General features: G+C 37.8%; 1 protein-coding gene across 1 annotated transcript; it reads left to right on the top strand.

Annotated features, from left to right (window-relative positions):
- Nucleotides 1–269: 269 nt before the first annotated feature.
- LOC147382411 (BTB/POZ domain-containing protein) lies at nt 270–20,351 on the top strand. Its single transcript, XM_086428024.1, has 9 exons — nt 270–510; nt 6,567–6,693; nt 8,849–9,365; nt 9,473–9,606; nt 9,713–10,158; nt 16,464–17,606; nt 17,857–18,009; nt 19,450–19,959; nt 20,083–20,351. The coding sequence occupies exons 1-8, from the start codon at nt 302–304 to the stop codon at nt 19,877–19,879; spliced, it is 3,159 nt and encodes a 1,052-aa protein (XP_086284150.1). The 5' UTR covers nt 270–301; the 3' UTR covers nt 19,880–19,959; nt 20,083–20,351.
- Nucleotides 20,352–21,990: the final 1,639 nt, after the last annotated feature.

The raw sequence follows: 21,990 nt of genomic DNA, 5'->3' as shown, positions 1-21,990 counted from the left end.
AAATTTTTATAATTTTAAAAGTTAGTTCTTTTGTATAAAATAAAAATAAAATAACAGGGTAAAATAGTAAAATAACATTAGAATTTTAACACCGTCTGTGAAAGAAAGGGAAGGTAAGTGCAACTGTCAAAATGTTAGGGTGTCAAATTGGAATTATATTAAACCATAGGGGGTCAGAGTGTAATTTCCCTAAATTTAAATCAGTTTAAACGGTTTGACTCGTGAATACAACATTTCTCGGACGCGTCAACTCAGTATTTGGGGGGGGTGAAAGCCAGGAGGAGAAACCTGCTACAAGTAAATGAGATTTCGAGAAATTTCAAGCTTTGGAACACTCGAAGAACATATCATCGATAGTACTCTCTGTCTCTCCAAACCCCTAGAAATCTTTCAGAAACGTACAGCAGTGATGAAAGCTTCCAAACGAGGATCAGAGAAGAATTGCAGACTCAGCGATCATTTTCTCACTCTACTTCAGCGCCTCTACCAAGCTCTCAACCTTGGAATCAAGTAAACCCCAAATTCTTTATCATTTATCTTGGCTTTTAATCAAAATTTCAGTTAGAATCTTCTTGATATTCATTTCTTTTCTTTTATGATAAATTCTGGTTAGTTTATCTACTTAAATTTCGATTGATTGATTTTCTGTTAGGAACCTAGTTCCTAATATGTCCTTCAAGAGTGCTCAACATACCAAGTATTATGTAAAAACACAATTAAACAATATTCTGGATCTTTTATAAATAAAGAGTCCTAGTCCTAATAATTTACCAATTCTACTCCTACTAAAATACCTATCCAAAGCAAATACCTACTAAATCAATAATAAATCCTACCGATAGATTCTAATAGAAATAGAAATCAGATCTAACAAAAAAGAGTCCTAACAATGCCCCTCTAATATCGATCATGTCCTCATGGCGGTAAACTAACTTCTATTGGAATATTTTCATCATCCGCTTCATCTCGTCCTTCTAGTAAATAAATATATTTGCATCTTCTTACATCGATGGCCTGGAGTGTAATGTTCATCGCAGTTATAACATAACTCTTTGTCTCGTTGAACTTTCATCTCATAGTGTAATGTTCATCACAATTATAACACAACTCTTTGTCTCTTTGAACTTTCATCTCATCACTTGAAATTCGTTGTGCGCATCTCATGTAGATATTTGGTGTGTGTTTGATCGTTGCTAACCAATCCTGGCATTGGTTGATTTGCATGTCGAAGTCGGAACAATTTATCTTTTTGTCGTCGAGCCAACATCATTGCCTCTTGTAATGTTGAAGGTTGAAACATCAACACTTCTTACCTGATCTCATCTTGAAGGCCTTGAATGAGGGATCCCATTAAGGTTCTATTTGTCCAACCATCAACTCGATTGGAAAGTCATTCAAACTCTTCTTGGTAATTTTGTACAGATCCAGAATCTTGTTGTATCTTTGCCAACATTCCATCAAGATTCTCGTAATCAGTTAATCCAAAATGAACCAACATGGCTTTCGCCGTTCTTTCCCATATAAGATCTGGATTGGTACGACTATACCATTGAAACCAATTTGACGCAACTTCCTCCATGTAGAACGAGGAGAGGAAAACCTTTTCATTTTCAACAGTTTGATGGTAATAGAAAAATTATTCTACTTTGTATATAAATTTGCAACGGATTATTCCCATCAGAAGGAGGGAAATCAGTCCGAGTAAAGCGTGGCAACAATTGTCCATCAATTTGACCTTTATGAGGCCTTGGAACGGTTCGATTAACAAGATCACCAACCTGATCTCCTACCTTTGAATTTCCACCAACAACCTCAGGGGCTTGTACTTGAGGATTCGGTACAGGGGGTGGCTGTTGAACCGTCAATTCTCCATAGCCTGTTGGATTGACATGAAGGTAACTTGCATAGTGGCGATAATTTTTTCTAAATGGTTCACTCGCTTCTCCAAGATACTCATCTTTGTTTTCTTCTTTGCTGGCATGCCCAAAATAGTGCTCTGATACCAATTGTTAGGAATCTAGTTCCTAATGTACCCACTCAAACGAGAGAAAGGGCAATCTCGAGTGCTCAACACACCAAGAATTGTGTAAAAACACGATTAAACAATATTCTCTATCAATTGATAAGGAGATTACATCCTTTTATAAATAAAGAGTCCTAGTCCTAATAATTTGTCAATTCTACTCCTACTAAAATACCTATCCAAATCAAATAAATCAATAATAAATCCTACTGATAGAATTCTAATAGAAATAGAAAGCAAATCTAACGAAATAGAGTCCTAACATTTTCACGAATCCTTAACTGAATTAGAAAAAATAAATCTAGGGTTATTATGATGGTAGGGATGCTATGTTTGGGGTCATTGTCAATTTCTGTTAGGAATCTATAGAGTTTGTTGCTTATTTGAATTCTATTTTTTAGTCAAGAGAAGCATTATTTCTATTCTTAGTAGGAGTCTATTTTTATTTACTGAGTTTATTATTAGTATGAGTCTTTTCCTTATTTTAGATAAGTTCATTAGTAGTAGGAGTCTTTGTTTATTTAAAGAGGGTCTGTTATGGATTTTGCAGCATAATTTTGCAATAAAAAATTAGTTTATTATATAGGGAACCATTCCCCTTCTAAGTGAATTGACTCTAGGTCCTATCATCTGGTCTCAGAGATAGGTTTTCAATCTCTACCATGGTGACGGTAAAGGAATTACATGATCGTTTTGAGCAATTTCTTCCCGAGTACAAACAACATCAGGATCGTATGCACTCGGAGATTAAGAAAATCCTGTCTTCCATTCATGATCTCACTTTGGCTGTCCAATCTATCCAGCAACAGCCAACATGAAGCTCTTGGCCCTCCTCCACCTGCACCACACCAACAGCGAATTGATCAGCAACTTTGTGGTCATCCAATTGATCAGAGTCCTGAATACCAACGACCCAATCTTGAGGGACCACTAATATCTGGATGACCAATTCGAATTGATTTTCCTCGGTTCGAAAACGATGATCCAGATGGTTGGGTTTTTCATGTCGAGCAATATCAACAATTGAAAAGACCCTCTAACGATTAGATGATGCAGATGGCCGCCATTCACGTTACATGTGATGCCTTTTCATGGTTTTGATGGATGAATTGCACTGTAAGACCTATGCTTTGCGATCAGTTTACTTGAGGCTTATGTGTTGGATTTGGAACTCAGGATTGTGTTGATCCGGATGGAGTATTACAAATGCTTCGTCAAGAGGGTATAGTACGTGACTATCAAAGAAAGTTTGAACTCCTCTCCAATCATACAACGACACTACGCGAGTCCTCTTTCATTAGTTTTTTTGTTACAGAGATGATATACTCAGCATCATCCAGGCTGATCTAATTATATTTGGCCATTGTTAGGGCTTACATTTTTCAGTCCAACTCCTCTTCATCCCTTTTTTAGCCTCCCAAATTATAAAAGCCTCACTCTTGCAGAACAAAATGAACAACAAGAGAAAGACTTATGTGTCAATTGTGATGAATAATTCAAGGACAATGATGTAAAACACCGCAAATCCTACTTTTGGATGCAACGGAGCCATACTAGGAACATTTAAGTGATGATTTTGATTCTGCTCTCATCCATGTTATTATTGACACTATTGGATTGGATACTATGAGGATTATGGGCTACTTGAAGAAACAAGTGGTTATGATGGTAATCGATTCTAGTTCAACCATAATTTTCTGCATCATTTGTTGGCAAAGCATTGTGGGTGTACAGTACAATGCATAAATCCACTTCAACTTATGGTTGCCGATGGTAGCTTTCTTCAAAGTCTTGGCAAGTGCAAAGGAGTTTAGTTATGTTTACAGGGGTTTATTTTCACATCCGATCTTTTTCTTCCTGTAGCGGATGCGACATTGTTTTGGGTAACAGTGGCTACATTCCTTCGGTCTTATTGCATAAGACTTTGCTAACTTAATGATGCTTTTCGAGGTGAATGAGAATACATACACATTAGTTGGTGAGGGGTCTCCATCGACTTTGGTTACCAATTAGAGCTCCATCCAACCCTTCTCCTCTAAGAGCTTCATGGTATGATTTTGCAATTGGAAACGATATCAGTGAAGAATAGTGTAAAGCATCATTTCTCCACCAATTTCCCTTACATTGAGTAAATTTTTTGATGTGTTTAGCGACCCCTTCAGTCTTCTTCTGCATCGCGAGCATGATCATCACATTCCTCTACAACCGGGTTGTACACCGGTTAATGTTTGATCATACCGTTATATGCACATAAAAAAAATGAGATCGAACGCTTGGTAAAAGAATTGCATGACCTTGTTCTCATCCATTCTAGCTCAAGCCCTTTCTCATCGCCCGTGTTACTTGTTCGTAAAAAGGATGGATCTTGGTGGATATGTGTGAACTATCGTTCCCTCAATTTTGTGATGGTAAAAGAGTGCTACCATATTCCTGTTATAGATGAATTACTTGATGAACCGCATGGTGCCACAATTTTGTCAAAGTTGGATCTTCGATTAGGTTATCACCAAATAAGGGCCCATGAATCAGATATTTCCAAAACCTCTTTTTGAACCCACGACGGCCATTATGAATTTTTAGTCATGCCCTTCATTTTTTCTAATGCACCAGTGACTTTCCAAAGCCTTATGAATGATATTTTCTGAGCATATTTGTGTAAGTTCGTACCTACGATATGCTTATTTATAGCACTTCTTTGGAGGCACATATGCAACATCTATCATTAGTCCTTGGTCTGCTTCGTCAACACAAATTATATGCCAAAACGTCCAAATGCTTATTTGCTTGAAATTCTGTTGATTACTTGGGCCACATTATTTCTGCTGATGGTGTAGCGGTAGATCCAGAAAAAATTCGAAGTATAGTTGATTGGCCTGACTCCTCAAACCTTAAAAGGACTAAGGGGATTCTTGGGATTAATTGGTTATTACCGTAAATTTGTCAAGGATTATTGTAAGATTAGTACTCCATTAACTAATCTTCTAAAAAAGGATTCCTTTATTTGGAGTGATGAGACTGATCGTGCCTTTTTGAGATTGAAAATTGCTATAACTACGACCCCGGTTCTTGCCTTACCAGATTTTTCTAAGCCACTTTGGCTTGAATGTGATGCCTAGGGTGGGAGAATTGGGGCTGTTTTAGTGCAAAAAGGTCAACCCCTTGCTTTTCTTAGTAAGAGTCTGAATTTGTCCCTCTATGATAACGAGATGCTTGCTATTGTCTTCCAGAGCAGCATTCTTTGCAAAAGAGTTATTGTTCACTTATGTTCTATGTGGAAGACCATTGATGAATCAATTTATTGTTTCCTCCTCCATTTGATTTGGCTAGGGAATCTTCAAGCCATTCTTTTCTTAGTTTGAGATGAGTTGGATCATGCTGAGGTTGTTATGGCATGTTGAAGGAGTTGGTATACTTTTTTATTTTCTTCTAGAGGTTATTTTTTATGGATGTTAGTGCCATCTGTGATACTTTGGTTTCTATGGATGAAGAGGAATTGGATAGTTTTTGGTGTTGAAGAGGAAGATATTCAAGACATTATCCTAAACATTAAAGGTCTCGTTTACAACTGGTCATTGTTTTCTAGATCTTTTAGAAGGCTTTTTTTTTGGTATACTTAGTAGTTTGTGTGTGGAGGAGGAATAGTGTTTGTGATTGTATATTATTGGTCCATCATTTGTGTATCCTTTCAACCTCTTAGGAGTGTTGCATTATCCTTTATTATATTATTGAAAAATAATCTATAAATAGTGGAGGCTGGTTAGAAGTTCTTCATATTATATAATTGAGAATATATGTTATATATATAATACATGATCTTGACCGTGTAAATGCAAAATCCAACAGTTCGGAATTATCATCGAGATAAATATCTTTGGGATATATATTATTGGGATACACATAAATTCCAACCGTTAGATGTTGTGCTTACGTGGTTGGGATCTTGGGTCATTTCTTGAGTCAACAAAACCCGATATATATAATAATAGTAATATATGGGCTGGGCTCTGGTGACTTGTGAGAAAACATATGATCTCAACTGTGTAAACATGAAATCCAATGGTCGGGATTTATATGTATCCAAATAACACAAATCTCGATGATACTTTTTTTTAAAGATAAATTTCAACCGTTGGACTTTATGTTTACATGGTTGGAATCATGTGTTTATTCCACGAGTCAACGCATCCCAACCTTATATACACACACACGTACATATTACTTTTGTTTCTCTTTTGAAAGTTGAAAGTCCTATTAAAAAGTAAATTACCTGATTATGTCCTGTCCTTAACCATGGTTCTCATAGTTGTTCGATGATGGTTTGTATGGTTTGTTATAATTGTTGATCTTCACGTCTGTAACATAGGATGGCCTCTCTCTCTCCCTAATTGTATTGTGCAATTTACTGGTAAAACTCAAACCAACCACAATGTACTTTTGGTTTTTTTTTTTTCTACATAATATGAAAAATCTTCCAATGATAATCTTGGAATACTACTTCTACTACTCGACTCTTAGATTTATGGGGTGGCTTTTGCATTTTCAGATGTCATTATAATGAAGGAAAAAAATGGCAGTGCACAAATATTGAGATACAGAGGCTTGCAGTTCGCTCAATTTCTGCTTTTGTTGATTGTCTTTCTCAGGACATGTTGCGGCATCCTCTTGTTAAGGTACTTTATTTGTTTCAAGAGACTATTAAAAACAAATAAACATACATGTTTTAAACCAAGCATGGGCTTAGCAAAGTAGGTACTAAACTTTTGATAGAGTTGACTGTTACCTTCTTAGTATGAAAAACACCTAAGAATTTTCTAAATCTGTGAAAATACTATCTAGAACATGTTTTGCTATTGTGCAAGTTCATCCCACACATTAAGACTTCAAGTTACCTGAACTACTAAAGGATTTCGAATGCTAATGCACCCATAAATCTACGGTTTTGGGGATGATTATGGATGAAGTTGAGCAGTTTCTACTCCGCCCACTTCCAAAAGCAGAAATGGCTACCGGGTTATATCTTTCAGATGTTGGGGAACTATTTATTGACCAAGTACAGCGATGGTGTGTAGTGTGAGTGGTTGGAGTTGGCTGAATCAGGTGACCAGGTTAAAACTGGATTTCCGCTTGAACCTTTCATAAGTGCCATTCCCATGACTGGAAGCTTGCTCTACTATTGAGATAATATGGCATGGGTATAACTATCAATATACGGGGTGGAATATAGAAGCAAGTTGCTTGTTCCTCGTAAACTCGGTAGTCAATTACATCGATCCTCGGAGAGCTTCAAAAGGTCCTTTAATAAAGCCAAGCTTCTGTTAATAAAGGGAGGGCTGCCCGCTCTGTGCTATTTTTGAAGGGTTAGTTATTGATGATGACTCGACAAGATTGGGTAAATTTTTTCTCAACTTTTAGAATTGTTCAGGTCAGATTGTTCCTAAGATTTCCAGATCTCTTTTTTGGTGCAGTCCAAAGGAGGGCGTCACCAAAATAAATACGGATGGCTCTATTTCAGAGGTGGGGGTTGGTAAATTCTTGTTTGGTGCATGGGATAAAAGAGATTGGCAGTTATCATTTTCGTTGACCTTGAAGCTATCAAGGAAGCCGTTAAATTTGCAACAATAAGAGGCTTTCATTGGCTATTAATAAATGCAGATTTGTTGTATGCTATCTGTTGCATTAAAGGAAAAGTTGAGATTTCTTGGAAATGTAAAAGTATTATTCGTGAGATTAAGGAGAGAACTAGGCAACCAGCCTATTGCAAGTTTGAGTTCTATTGGAGAGAGGTGAACAGAGCTGCTGACTTCCTTGCCAAACGTGGACCCCATTCAAGAGCCTTCTCAATTATCCTAGATGAGCCAAGTATCCCTTAAAAGCTTGTATCTATTTTGAGTGATGATGTAACTTGTAATTACTTTTGAAAGTAGTTATGGAGTTCTTGGTTTTAATTTATTTTATTTTGGGGGTGGGGGTGGGGCTTCCGTTATAACCCCAGTTTGTCAATCTAGATGAAAACTACTTCGTTGTGTAAGAAGAAATGAAATATCTCTAACATAGGAAATATGTTTCATATTCTTTGGTCTCTTTTATGAATACCATGAGTAGTTTAGTACCACATCATCATCATGGGTGTGGGAGTTGAAAAACTTGATGTCTAAAATGATGTATTATCATTAGGCAGACATGAAGTGAGCCAACAATTGATTTGTGAGCAAGATGATCTCTTCACTAGCCACCATGGAGATCATCCTCACAAGCAGTCCCTTGTTTAATTTCTAACCCCATCAATGTAGACTTCAAATCAGTGTTTAAATGTAGGAAGACTAGAGTTCTACACGCCTAACTTTGCTTCCTTCAACATCTTCCATTTCTGTAAAACAAAGTGGGTTTGAAGGAGATATTTGTGCCACCTATCACCATTCAATATTATCCTCAGAAAAGGAGCCAACAGGTTCCATAATTGTTCAGCTTCTAATCCAGTTTTTATAAATCAGAATGGGCTGATATTTTTGAGAAATGGTCTCCATGATGAAAAGATCAGTCTCACCAATACTCAACCCTTGATTCAGCTCCATGTCGGTCCATTAATTAGAAATTATTTGATATATTCTTGGCTTGGAGAGAAGTTGAGGCATATATTCAGGAAGCAGTCCCATGAAGTCAACTTTCAAGCACATATTCGAGAGAGTTGGTGTGGCTAGCAATGTTGGAGTACACTTTTTATGTATCTGAACAAAAAGCTTAATTTCATTTAATCATATTATGAGAAACTTCTTGGAATATTGCTCATTCTAAATCTTAAGATACTTATATTGCTTCGCTTTTCAGAACTCCATTCCTGATATGCTAGTGGCGCTGGAAGGAATTCTTCAATCCAGTAATGAGGCATTGCTGGGAATGGCAACAACTGTCGCAGTGAAGTTGACCAACTTTCTGGGCAATTCCATTCTTCTATATCAAGTGTCAGAGCTTGTCTGTTCTTTTTCATGCTTGCTATCTTTCCATCAATCAACAGTTGCAGTTTCATGTGCTATTGCTTTGAACCAGATCCTCTCAAAGATGACACAGAGGAGACTTAGAACTTACAATGAGGTTTGGGAAATTTTAAAAGAAAAAAATGTAGTTGACATTATTGTCCGTGGTTTAGAAGATTTTATCAATGGGAGTAAACCACTTGAATATTTCCAAGAGATGACATCTCTTTTGAACACAATACTATCACGGTGGCCTCGTTCGAGGTACTTTGTTTGGAGTAATTCTAAACTGTTGGAAGGGTTAGGAGCTATCTGTGTAAAGCCCAATTCTTCCATTGAAGTTGCTATTTTTCAGTTATATTCTGCTTTAGGTACCCATTTTCTTATGGTCAATGTCTTTCCTTCCCATTTTGAAATGCAAGCTTTCTTATATCTTATTACTACTGCGGCTTAAAAGAATTCTGAATTTTTTTACCAGCCCTATGTGGTAATGGGGCCACAAAGCTTCTTCAAAACAGGGATACCCTTCTACCGACGATTTTGCGCTGCATGGACAGCTCACAATCTCATTCTGTTCAAGTGGAGGCATTTAAACTCACCCAACGCTTAGTGGTATCTATTATTAATGGTTCCTTTATCTTGCTATTCCATTTTTTTTTTCCTGTTTTTTTTTACTAAAAAATCATTCGGGTATCAAGGATTCTTTTTTAAAATGTAGAGATCAGAACAAGGATGTTTAACATTTACTAGACTGTATTGCAAGCCCATTGTCAAAGCCATACTTAAAGCGATGGGTGGATGGAGTTCATGCTATGGAAAGGTTTCTACAGATCAGGTGCCTTTACTGCTGGAGGCATGCCGATTAGCTTTAATAACACGTTGGGCTGGGGACCATCATACTTACTTTTGGAAACTTGGGGTTGACAGAGTTCTTCTTGATCTTCTTCTAGGAAATTTCCATAAGACAAAGCAATCACAGACTTTCTTGTCATTGAAAGAAATGATTACCACTGCACGGGAGGGTCTTGATGCTAATTATCTTGTTGTTTTGAGGCCGTACATTTGGGATATTCTTGGATGGCTTGCAACGCACTGTGGGGAGAATTTCAACCCTGATATACATGGAAACAAACAGTACCTTGATGTTCTTATTGCCTCTGGATGGTACTGTACGCTCTCCCTTTTTTCACTTTTTCCTTAATTTTGTATTTTTTACCATTGCCTGTGTTCACGTGAATATTGACCTTAGTTTAGGCATCGTAGAATTGCTTCTAAGGTTTGCTTTTTTACATGGGTGGTTGTTACTGATGAACTTGTTATTGGAAAATAGTAGATAGTAGTAGTCTAATTTTGTTATTTCTATGTTTCTTTTTCTGTGTAAGGACATTTATGTCCATTCACCTATGTAAGGGCATTTTTGTCCATTCACCTTTTTTATTATTATATATATCTGCCAAGCTCTTAATTAGAGACTTGACAATTCTACAATTCTTCTAGGTATCAGAGCCATTAGAATTCCTCTCTTGGTTCTCTTTCGATCTCCTTCATATTTTTTTATCACATGCTGCGATAACTCTCTGCACTGTGTTTCATGCCCTATTTTGTTCATCGTTAGCCTATTGGCTGGACTGTTGGGTCCCTTTTTTTTTTTATCTGCGATAGTAGCACTGCAGCCTGTGGAGGCGTGCGACAGTACTTAGGATGCCTTTAGAGACCTACGATATCGGTTCGGATATTATCGGATATCCGATATTTTTTTCGGATTCGAATTCGGATATAGCACTAGTGTTGTGTGTGATTAACGACAGCAACTACGACTTCCTGGCTTTGATTCCCGACAATTAGAACGTAGACGAACCAGCCATAACCACCATCTTCTCCAGTCGGCGATCGTTCAGGATTTTTTATCGGTTCGGATATTATCGGATATCCGATATTTTTTCTTCGGATTCGAATTCAGATATAGCACTATCCGATCGGATAGCTATCCGTAAGTGACCCTCCTTATTTTCGACTGTACGAGATCTCCCTTCAATCCACAAGTTACGTCACTTCTTGTTTAGTATAAACCATGACATCTACTCACGAGATAAAGGACTCCCACACTGCTCTTGGGAGAAATTCTTCTACACAACAGATTACTACTGCTTTGTTAGATAGTCATAACTTTCAATCCTGGTCTTGGTCTGTGCGACTTTATTTGGGTAGTAGAGGTAAATCCGGTTGGTTATTTGGCACCATCCCTAAGCCACCCCCCACTGATCCCAAATTTGAACAATGGGAAATCGATAACTGTACCATTCTTGGATGGTTATTTAACTCTATGAAACTGCGCATCTATACCATGTTCATGTACCATGAGACTGTTTCTTCTTTGTGGTCGGCCCTCACTCAGACATATGCGCATGCTATGAATGACTCGAGGATTTATGAGCTGTATCGGGATATTGCTCAAGCTACCCAAGGCACTCAGAGTGTGGCAGATTACTTTGGTTTCCTTCAGTCTTGTTGGGAGGAGCTCTCGCACTATGAGTCTATGGCTGAGTTATCCGCAGAAGCAGCTGGGTATGTGGTTAAGCGGATTGGTCGACATTAGACATACCAATTCCTCATGGGTCTACGTCCTGAGTTTGAAGTACTTCGGACACAGATTCTTAACACCACTCCTTTACCATCTTTATTTGAGACATTTGCGACCATTGATAGTGATGAGCGTCGTCGCCATGTAGCTTCTTCTCATACTCAAGTCCCTGGGATTATCTCTGCCCCAGCTACAGATCAGATGGCTCTAGCAGCCAATTCAGGGTTCTCTGATTCTCGTACTCAAGGACATGGCAGTCGAGCCCGTGGAGGCCGTGGACGTGGTAAAGGGAGTGGCCTTACTTGCAGCCATTGTGGGAAGGTTGGACATGAGAAGATCCGTTGCTTTCAGCTTTATCCCTACCTTTTGAGATCTTCTATGGGATAGCCTTCTGTGGGACATCCTTCTCCTCGTGCTGTTGTTGTAGAGTCTGCATCAGTTTCTCAAGCGACTCTTGGCACCATCGATTTGCAACATCTCCAGACTCAGATTGTAGCCATTGTACGGGATCAAATCCAGGCTCACACTCCCTCATCCTCGACTGTTGCGTCGGTTATTACACCTCAAGGTACATCCTCTGCACTTCATGCTACTCAGTCTGGCTCTGCTCCACTGACATGGGTAATTGATTCTGGTGCCTCTGATCACATGACTAGTGAGTCTAGTCATTTTACATCCTCTATTTTCCCTACTACTCATAGGGAGGTTGGTCTTGCTGATGAGTCCCTCACACCTATCCACAGCAAGGGTATTATCTCATTATCGCCTAATTTTTCTCTTGACTCTGTGCTTCATGTCTCTCACCAATCTCTTAACCTTTTATCTGTGAGTAGCATTACTAAATCTTTAAATTGTTCTGTAATATTTTTTCCTACTCACTGTATTTTTCAGGACTTGACTTCGAGAAGGATTTTTGGTAAGGGGTATGAGAAGGATGGGTTGTACATATTTGGATCTCAATCGATTGCGGCTCCAGCTTCTGTGCTTCCATCGTCTGGGGGCCACACTTTTTCATCTCAGTCTTTAGATTTATGGCATGCTCGTTTAGGACATGCTAATTTTCAGCACTTGTGTTCTTTATTTCCTGCTTTAAAAACTTCTTGTAGTGGGCACAAATTTCAGTGTTCTGTGTGTGAACTCTCTAAACACACTCGTACCTCGAATATTCCTCGTATGCATCAGTTTAATGCAATATTTGATTTAGTTCATTCTGATGTTTGGGGGCCTTCCCCTGTTACTGTATTTAATGGTCATAGATACTATGTTACATTTATAGATGATTATTCTCGTTGCACTTGGGTTTATTTGATGCGTTCTCGTTCTGAGGTGCTTCCTATTTTTGTTAATTTTCTTAAGATGATTCAAACTCAGTACAACATCACTGTTAAATCTCTCAGGTCAGATAAGGGGGGGGGGAATATATTTCGGATGGAATTCGTTCCCATCTTTATGAGAATGGTATGCTCCATCAGTTGACATGTCCATACACTCCTGAGCAGAATGGGATTGCAGAACGTAAGAATCGTCATCTCATGAATACAGTCAGGTGTCTTCTTCAAGGCATGCATGTTCCTAAGGCATATTGGAATATGGCAGTTCTAACTGCGACTTTTCTTATTAACCGCGTTCCGAGTCGCACCTTAGGAGGATAGGTACCTCTTCATGTTCTTCAACCCGATCGCACTCTCTTCCCCATTACTCCTAGAGTCTTTGGGTGCACATGATTTGTTCAAGATAGGACTCCCATTCGTACTAAATTAGATGATAAAACCATTCAGTGCGTCTTCTTGGGTTATTCTACTATGTCCAAGGGGTATCGGTGTTATGATCCGGTTTCTCACCGTGTCATACATTCTCTTGATGTTACATTCTTTGAAAATATTCCATATTTTCATACAACTTCTACTTTGCAGGAACCTTTTTCTTCGCAGGACCCATCACCTATAGTGCTACCCTTTCCGATCTTTCCTTCACCTCCGTCGGAGTTTCAGGTCTACACTCGTCGCCCTCGTCCATCTCCACCTTTGCCAACCTCCTCCTTCGACTCAGGTATATCATCTCCTACTCTTACACCTATACCTGCTCCTATTCCTTTTGTTTCTGACTCTCATTTACCTATTGCTCTTCGCAAAGGTAAACGAGGGTGTATTACTGATCATCCCATTGCCCAGTTTGTCTCCTATCAGGGTTTTTCTCCTTCTTATCAGGCCTACTTTGCTCTTATTGATTCTATTCGAGTTCCTCGGTCTGTATCAGAGGCTTTGCAAGATCCTCAGTGGACTAGAGCTATGACTGTTGAGATGGATGCTTTGCAGAAAAATAATACCTGGGAACTTGTTACCCTTCCATCTAGGGAGCGAACCGTTGGTTGTAAATGGGTCTTTAAGGTGAAATACCTCGCAGATGGCACTGTTGATCGGTACAAGGCGCGACTAGTTGCTAAGGGGTTTACGCTGACTCCAGGGAAGGATTTTGGTGTCACATTTGCTCCTGTTGCCAAACTTTCCACTGTTCGTTTTCTTATCTCTTTAGCTGCTTGTCACTCATGGCCTCTTCATCAACTCGATGTGAAGAACGCTTTCTTGAACGGTGATTTGACTGAAGTTATATATATGGACCCCTCTCCTGGGTTTCGTCTTCAGGGGGAATATTGTGGGAAGGTATGCCGCCTTCTCAAATCTCTGTATGCTCTGAAACAGTCCCCGCGAGCTTGGTTTCAGCGTTTTTCAGAAGTTATTTTGTCTATGGAGTTTACCAGATGCCACTCAAATCATACTTGTTTTGTTCATCAAGGATTGGATGGTCGATGTGCCATTGTTTTAGTATATGTAGATGATATTATCTTGATAGGAGATGATGCCCAGTGGATTGACAGGGTGAAGATGATATTGGGTCGTGTTTTTGAGGTTAAGGACTTGGGTCCTCTCAAGTACTTCTTGGGGATAGAAGTAGCTTGCTCTCGACGAGGTATTTCACTATCTCAGCGCAAATACACATTGGACCTTCTTCAGGATACTGGTATGCTTGGTTGTCGTCCTGCCTCTTCTCCTATGGATCAGAATCATCGACTTCATATCGAATCTGGTGATCTATTATCTGATCCGGCTTCTTATCAGAGACTTGTAGGTCGTCTGATTTATTTGACTAATACTAGACCGGATTTGACCTTTGCGGTTAGTGTAGTCAGTCAGTTTATGCATGCTCCGCGTACATCTCACCTTGAGGCCGTTCATCGTATTCTTCGCTACTTAAAGTTACGTCCTGACCTTGGGCTTTTCTACTCATTCACTGCTCAACCACATTTGTCATGTTTCACTGATGCTAATTATGCGGGCTCTCTTACAGATAGGAGATCTACCTCTGGTTTCTGTACATTCCATGGAGGTAACCTTATTTCATGGAAAAGTAAGAAACAGAGTGTGGTCTCTCGTTCTTCTGCTGAAGCTGAGTATCGTGCTATGGCTCTTGGGACATGTGAGCTTCTCTGGCTTCGATCTTTACTAACAGAATTGGGATTTCCTCTTTCTGGTTCTTCTTCGTTGTTCTGCGACAACAAGTCTGCTATCATGCTTGCTTCTGACTCAGTTATTCATGAACGAACTAAGCATATAGAAGTTGATGTTCACTTTCTCAGGGAGAAAGTTCGATCTAGTACCCTTCAGACAGTCTTTGTATCTTGTTCAGATCAACTCGCCGACATGTTTACAAAGTCTGTTGGTCCTTCTATCTCTAACTCTCATCTTATCAAGCTGGGTTTAGTTGATATATTTGTTCCAACTTGAGGGGGAATATTGGAAAATAGTAGATAGTAGTAGTCTAATTTTGTTATTTCTATGTTTTTTTTTCTGTGTAAGAACATTTATGTCCATTCACCTATGTAAGGACATTTTTGTCCATTCACTTTTTTTATTATTATATATATCTGCCAAGCTCTTAATTAGAGACTTGACAATTCTAAAATTCTTCTCTTGTTACAATAGACCATCCCATGGCTAGGGGTGTTATTTCTGTTTTATGTGCGTTAGTCAAGTGGGGAGTCTGTGGGTCACCTTCTCATCCATTGTGATCTTGCTTGGTCTGTTTGGTCCCATTTTTTATCCTTATTTAATATCTATTGGTGTCAACCCTGTTCTGTTCTTGTCCTACAATGTTGGAAGTTCACAGCCTTTCGAGAAAGAGAGAGGATTCTTTGGAGTCTCATCCCCTTTGCAGTTTGTTGGGGCTTGTGGAAAGAAAGGAATGGGGTTATCTCTGAAGGGAAGGACAATCAAACTCATGAAGTCATTTTTTGTATTCTTGGCTTGTTGTTTTATTGGTGTAAGCAATCTAGAGAGTTTAGAGGTTACTTGTTTGAGGATTTTTTGTGGAGATGGGGTTTAGTGTGTAAGGAGAGCGATTAGGAGAGTGATTAGCTTGTTCTTATTGTTCTTCCGAGGACATCTTGTACTCTATCAATAAAAGTTTTCTGCTCATCAAAAAGAAAAAAAAGAAAAAACTGTCCCCTTGGACCAGTGTTGTTAACCCTTTTTTTTTGTAGGCAAATGAGATGATTGGTTAGTAATTAGTAGGTGAATGTGGGTTTTGAACCCATGTGGTGATATCAACACTCACATCATACTTTAACCAACTTAGCAAGCTGGTACCTTCAACCAGTATGGTTAGACTGTCCTTTTTTTCAACAAAAAAAAAAAGTTCAAATAATTTTTTTTGCTTCATATGACATAATGATTTACCTGGGTTGACTCGGTTGTTGAACTGGCGAGCTGTGCTTAGACATTATTGTGGTTCACAAACACTCTTTTTTTGAGCACTGCTTTTATTTATTGTTACTTTGGACTCTTGTTTTTTCAGCTGATATATCTGTACTTGTGTGCATGTTTGTTAATAGCTTGATATTGATGGACTCAATTCATAAAGGGCGCCAGCTTTATCAGAATGATGCTTCTTACACATCCAAGCTTGAACCTGCATCTAGGGCAGTTCTTCTAATGATCTACTCACCATGCAAGTATATTGCATCCCAAACTAGACACATTCTATCTGAAGTACTAATGCCAAACATGGAGGAATATCTAATATACTTACTTGATACCTTGAAGTCTACTACTACTGGGAGCAAGTTTGGTGTGGTGGATAATTGTCAAGCTGTCATGAACTTGATGGGTTTGGCATGCTTTTTGGGTTTGCCAAAGTATGAACTCTTCATCATTGAAAGCGATGGCATAAAGATTCTGTCAACCTTTATTGGGTGGTGCTTAAGCAATCATTTTCATATTACCAGGCCAAGCATTGCCCCTCATCTACATGATACATCTTATGAGAATACTTGTTGCTGGCTTGACACTGAAGATTGGGAAGGCAGAGATCTTCTTTTATTTTATAGTTTGTGGGGGCTAGCTGAGTTAATACAACACTCTAGTTCTGTAAGAAATAATATCTCTGATCAGGTGATTGGTGTCGAATCCGGAGGATCAGATATTCAAATATTAGTTGATAGACTGCATGAGATCTGTGGCAGTACGTATGGTCCTGGACCTAAATGGTATGCCACATATATTCTGAGTTTTTTTGGTTTCTATGGTTTTCAAAGTGGGCTTGGGAAAAGATTTGGGAAAGCACTTTATGAGAAAGAATATGCTGACGTGCAACTCAAACTTTCGAGTGGGGAATCTGTGTGGGTTCATGGTGTTGTTCTAACGGTTATGTGTCCATCTCTTTTGCCTTCCAATGAGAAAATGTGTGATGGGTCTGCAGCAGGACAAAATATTGAGCAGTTGTGCACAAAGTTCAAGAGAGAAGTTTGTTTGTCTAGCCGTGTTGATCGTCAAACATTAATGAAACTGCTTGAATTTGTTTATACGGGATTTGTAGAAGTTGGTTATGACCTTGTGAAGCAGTTGAAAATGCTTGCTAGATGTTGTAACTTTCATTCTCTTTCAAATTTGCTTGGTCGGAAACGTCCCAAATGGGGTGCAGCTGTCCCATGCATTGACCTCACTCCTGCTCTTGGACCGTCTGGATATCATTTTTCGTAAGTCTCTACTTATAAATAGATTGCATTGGATTAGCTTTTTGTAAGTCTTTACTCTTTTCTCAGTTTAAGCCTTAATTCTGCATTTGGTGGAATAGGTTTCATGATGCATGTCACCGTGGACTTAGAAAACAAAATTGACATTTCATAGATCCATAATGAGACATCACAACTAAAATGAATTGTTAGTCTGCAACAGAAATGATTCTAACATAGTTCCTTTTTATTTTATTTTATATTACTATTACAGTGACATCATCTTGGAAGCTGAAGCTAGTGAAGTGACGCACTGGACTTGCAGTGTTTGCTTACTTCCGATGCCACACATACATACACACAAAATCATATTGTGGTTAAGCTGTGATTATATGAGGGCATTGTTTCAGTCGGGCATGCAGGAGAGGTACTACCTTAAAGAAACTTTTATTTCCTCTATTTAGATCAGTAGATAGTATTTTGAAGACTAACTAGAATTCACTACATTGTAATTGGCTAAAACTATACGAAGCTGAATGCTGGAAACTATCAGTTTTATATTTATAATAGTTTGGAACCTATTGGTTTGACGTCTTGTCTCGTCCGTGGACCAGACCCTTGTTAGCAATTTGGAACACGACAAAAATTCGAGTTCTATTTGGATTTTGGGTTGCAAAAATATGGTCAAAAGTTCGGTCAAAAATTTGATAAACGGAAAATATGCGGCATATGCTTTATATGTGTATTATCCATTTCATTTCAAAAATTTGAAAACAAAAAATTTGGTAATATGATAGTGATGGTGGTGATGTGGTGATGGTGAAGGTGATGATATAGTAGTGATGGTAATAATGATGGTGGTGATAATGAGGGCATTGAGGTTATTGTGAGACAAATCATCAGTTTGGAAAATTAAGGTGGTATCTCAATTAAATGTAGAGGGGCATGTCATTATTTTTTTTAAATGAAAGGGACATTTGTGCCCTAAAAATGTGGATTCCTCCAAAATTTGAAGCATGGCCCCTTCAAAGTCGAACTTGTGTTACGTGAATTATTCAGAATAATTCAATAATCCGGAGAATAATACTTTCATTGAAAAAAAAGAACGAAAAAAAATTCACAAATTTTTCGCAAATTAAACGGGAGATTGCTAACAAGTAACGAGATCGAGTTGTCTCGGACGAGTCAACTTGTCTTGGACTAGATAAATCATTTAACTCGGTTTACAATTATTTATTGATATATTTATATGAAAATAATTATAAATTTTTTATATAAAATAATTTAGATTAGAAGATGGTATATTATAGAATCATATTTTATTTAGATAATAAAATTTAAAATCTAAAAAAATTAATTATTTTCATAAAAAAATAAAAAATAAGAAACCTGGTTGACTCAGACGAGTTTTACTTACTCGTCCTAGATTTTTCAAAATATCACCCAAGTCAACTCGTTTATCTAGCCAGATTCGGTAGATGTGAGACGCCATGTTTAACCATCTCATTCATGGATGATACCGAGATGACTCGACTCTGGTGAGTTATCTTGGTCTCGAACGAGATCTAAAACCATGGTCCACAGCTGAGGGATTAAATTAGTGAACTATTTTTGTAGGCCAGTTCTCATTGAAATCCCACTTTTGTTGGAGAATTTGGCTCACTAGAAATTTTGGCGGGCAATGTTCTAGAAAAGTTGCTGATGGATCATGTACAGTTCTTTTTTTAGCTGGCAAAAATTCGACCTAAGCTGACTAGTGAGCAGCTTTCGGGCATTCCAATTTTCTCTACTTTGTCGATCTGAGATTGGTCAATTAGTGTGCATTATTGCATTATTATGTTTTTCACCTCCATTGTATTCCTTGCAGCTATTCTCAAACCATAAAGGTCCGTATTGGGTGGGAAGCATTGAATAAACTGGTCAATTGGTTCTATTTGGATGAGCTACCAAAACCCATTTCTGGATGTACATGGGACAATATGAATGTCGATCAACAGCTTCAAGAAGTACATCCATACGTAGAACTTTGTTGGCTCGCTGACTTCTGGTTCTTGGAAGATATTCGGAAAGATGCCTTAAGAGTGGTTGTATCTTGCCTAAATTGTAGCAGACACTTGTCTGTGAAGATCATTCAGATTGCCGCCAACTTTTCTCAATGGGAGCTAGTCGAAGCAGCTGCAAATCATATGGCCCCTTTATATCCTCAACTGCGTGATTCCGGTGATCTTGATGCCCTCAATGAAGAGGTGGTTGACTTGGTACGGGTTGCGTATGTTCAGCTTTCTCAAACAAGCTGATAGTTCTGAATTCAAGTGATAATAACCTTATTCACCATATTTTTCTGTGAGTTTTTACCGAAATCATTTCCAAAGAAGAGGTCAGTAACGATGTTTGATAACTTAGATCTTGAAATTCTTTCATTCTATTGTTTTGTTTTTTTAGTGCCAGTTTTGGATTGGTGATACAAAATTAACATTTGTTTGCAAATCTATTCCTGCAGGATTTAGTTGGTCTCGAGATGGAGATAGAGTTAACCTTACATGTATGTATAATGAGGTATGTAAATTGTAACCAAGTATACACGAAGGTTTTTGTATAGGGCAATATATGAAAGACGGTACCAATTTTATCAATTATGGGTTTTAGGCTCAATTCATTTTCGTCTATTTTATTTTTTTCTCATAGTTTAAAATATTGCAGATCTGTTATAGGATAATGGCTATTATTTTTGTAAACAGCTTTAAATAATGGTCGTTATAACTTTATGTAGTGGCATTATATTGGGGAAAAAATGATTTTGAAATATAGATATTATCCTTGATTGGTTTTTGTTGAAAGCATAAGTTCCTTATTTTGAAATCAAATTTCGGTTTTCAAACATGATTTCAAAATTTCCATTTGGAAAATCCATTATTTCAAACACTTATTAATATTGTCTAGGGGCCCCACTGTTGTGGGTATTGCCATTCAGGTACTATTATAATAGAGATTGGCATTATTTCCTTGATCATTACACTGTTATATTGAACCCTTTTTACCTTGGTTTCTCTTATTATTTATTACTATTTGGTTCTCCGAAAAATAGTGAATAGTAAATTTTTGGAAGAACAAAATTAATTTAATAATTTAAAAAGCCCAGCTTCTCTTTTCAATGTTGATTTCTGTTGGACAATTTTGATTTCGACCATGAACAACCGGTGCTTCATCTCAACTCTCTTCTACATGATGGTGATGGGGATTTCTAGTTCCAGTTTCAAAAAAAAAAAAAAAAAAGAGAAAAAATGAATAGTGGGGTATGGACATTGTCACCTATTTTTAGAGAGGGTTCATTAGGTTCTACCCATCATGGAAACCCTGTTTATGGTAGATACTACACATCCATTCCGATTATAATAGATAACCAGTAACATATTTTGTTTGGGACTCGATAATAGATTGTAAATAGAAAAATTAACTTGCAATTTGTTACTGTATGATTAGAGAGCTTCTATTGCCACACACACCAACTTTTACTACAGCACCCCAAGTGCGTGCTAATTCTTTGGTGATTTACATATGAATTAGGGGTGGTGTTAGCAAAAGTGGGTGTGGTTATAGAATCTCTCTATAATTTAACACTCACGTGTTGTTCGCATAATCTCCATTACGATAGAAATCTATTTAGCTATTTCTCATCTAATGATTACATACTGGTACTGTTATAGTGAAAATAGATTAACTGTCCAATTTCATCCATTTGGTTGTGACTAATTTAAGGTAGAAAGAACTGGTTTATTGAAACTCCTGCATCATTCCTAAGCTGATTACTCAATCAAGATCAAAAGAGTCATTCCTCATCTTATCGACCATCTCATGGATAATTGAACGTAGTCATGTTTCGTTATCATGATGTATCAAATATATATAATGAATTGAACTCTTTATTTGTGATGAATTATTTGGAATGATGGTTCAATATCTCAAAAAAGCTTCTAGTTTGCCCTTTTTCTTTCTTTCTTGGCTCTTGTTTGAATTTTTTTTGTTGTTGCGACTCTTTTTATTGTGACTGGACCTGGAGTAACTTCCCATGTTATCCACTTACCACTTTTGAAGGGATTGGGTCAAACATAGCTCAATCTAAGCTATCGATCCCAAACCCAGTTGGGGGTTGGTATAAAAAGAATGGGTTCATTGTTGCAAAGAGGTTATTAGAGGTGAAATTTGTCGATAGGTGATGATTGAGAGATGATTACTGGCTTCCTTAGATGAAATACCTCTTGATCTAATTAAGGTTTATTGATCTTTGGTAGTTTGAACATATTAATCTTGCAGTCTGACAACTTTTTTTTAGTTGTATTTTGTTTTTTTTTTTTTTGTTGTAGTAGGGCTTGAATTTTATTATTCTCTTTTGAGGCTAGACCTCCCAGTT

This window comes from Akebia trifoliata, chromosome 16 (genome assembly GCF_017979445.1).
Source record: "Akebia trifoliata isolate Shusen 1 chromosome 16, ASM1797944v1, whole genome shotgun sequence".
Classification (NCBI taxonomy): Eukaryota; Viridiplantae; Streptophyta; class Magnoliopsida; order Ranunculales; family Lardizabalaceae; genus Akebia; species Akebia trifoliata.
The sequence above is the reverse complement of the archived record's forward strand: the minus strand, read 5'-3'. Positions and strand labels throughout refer to the sequence as shown.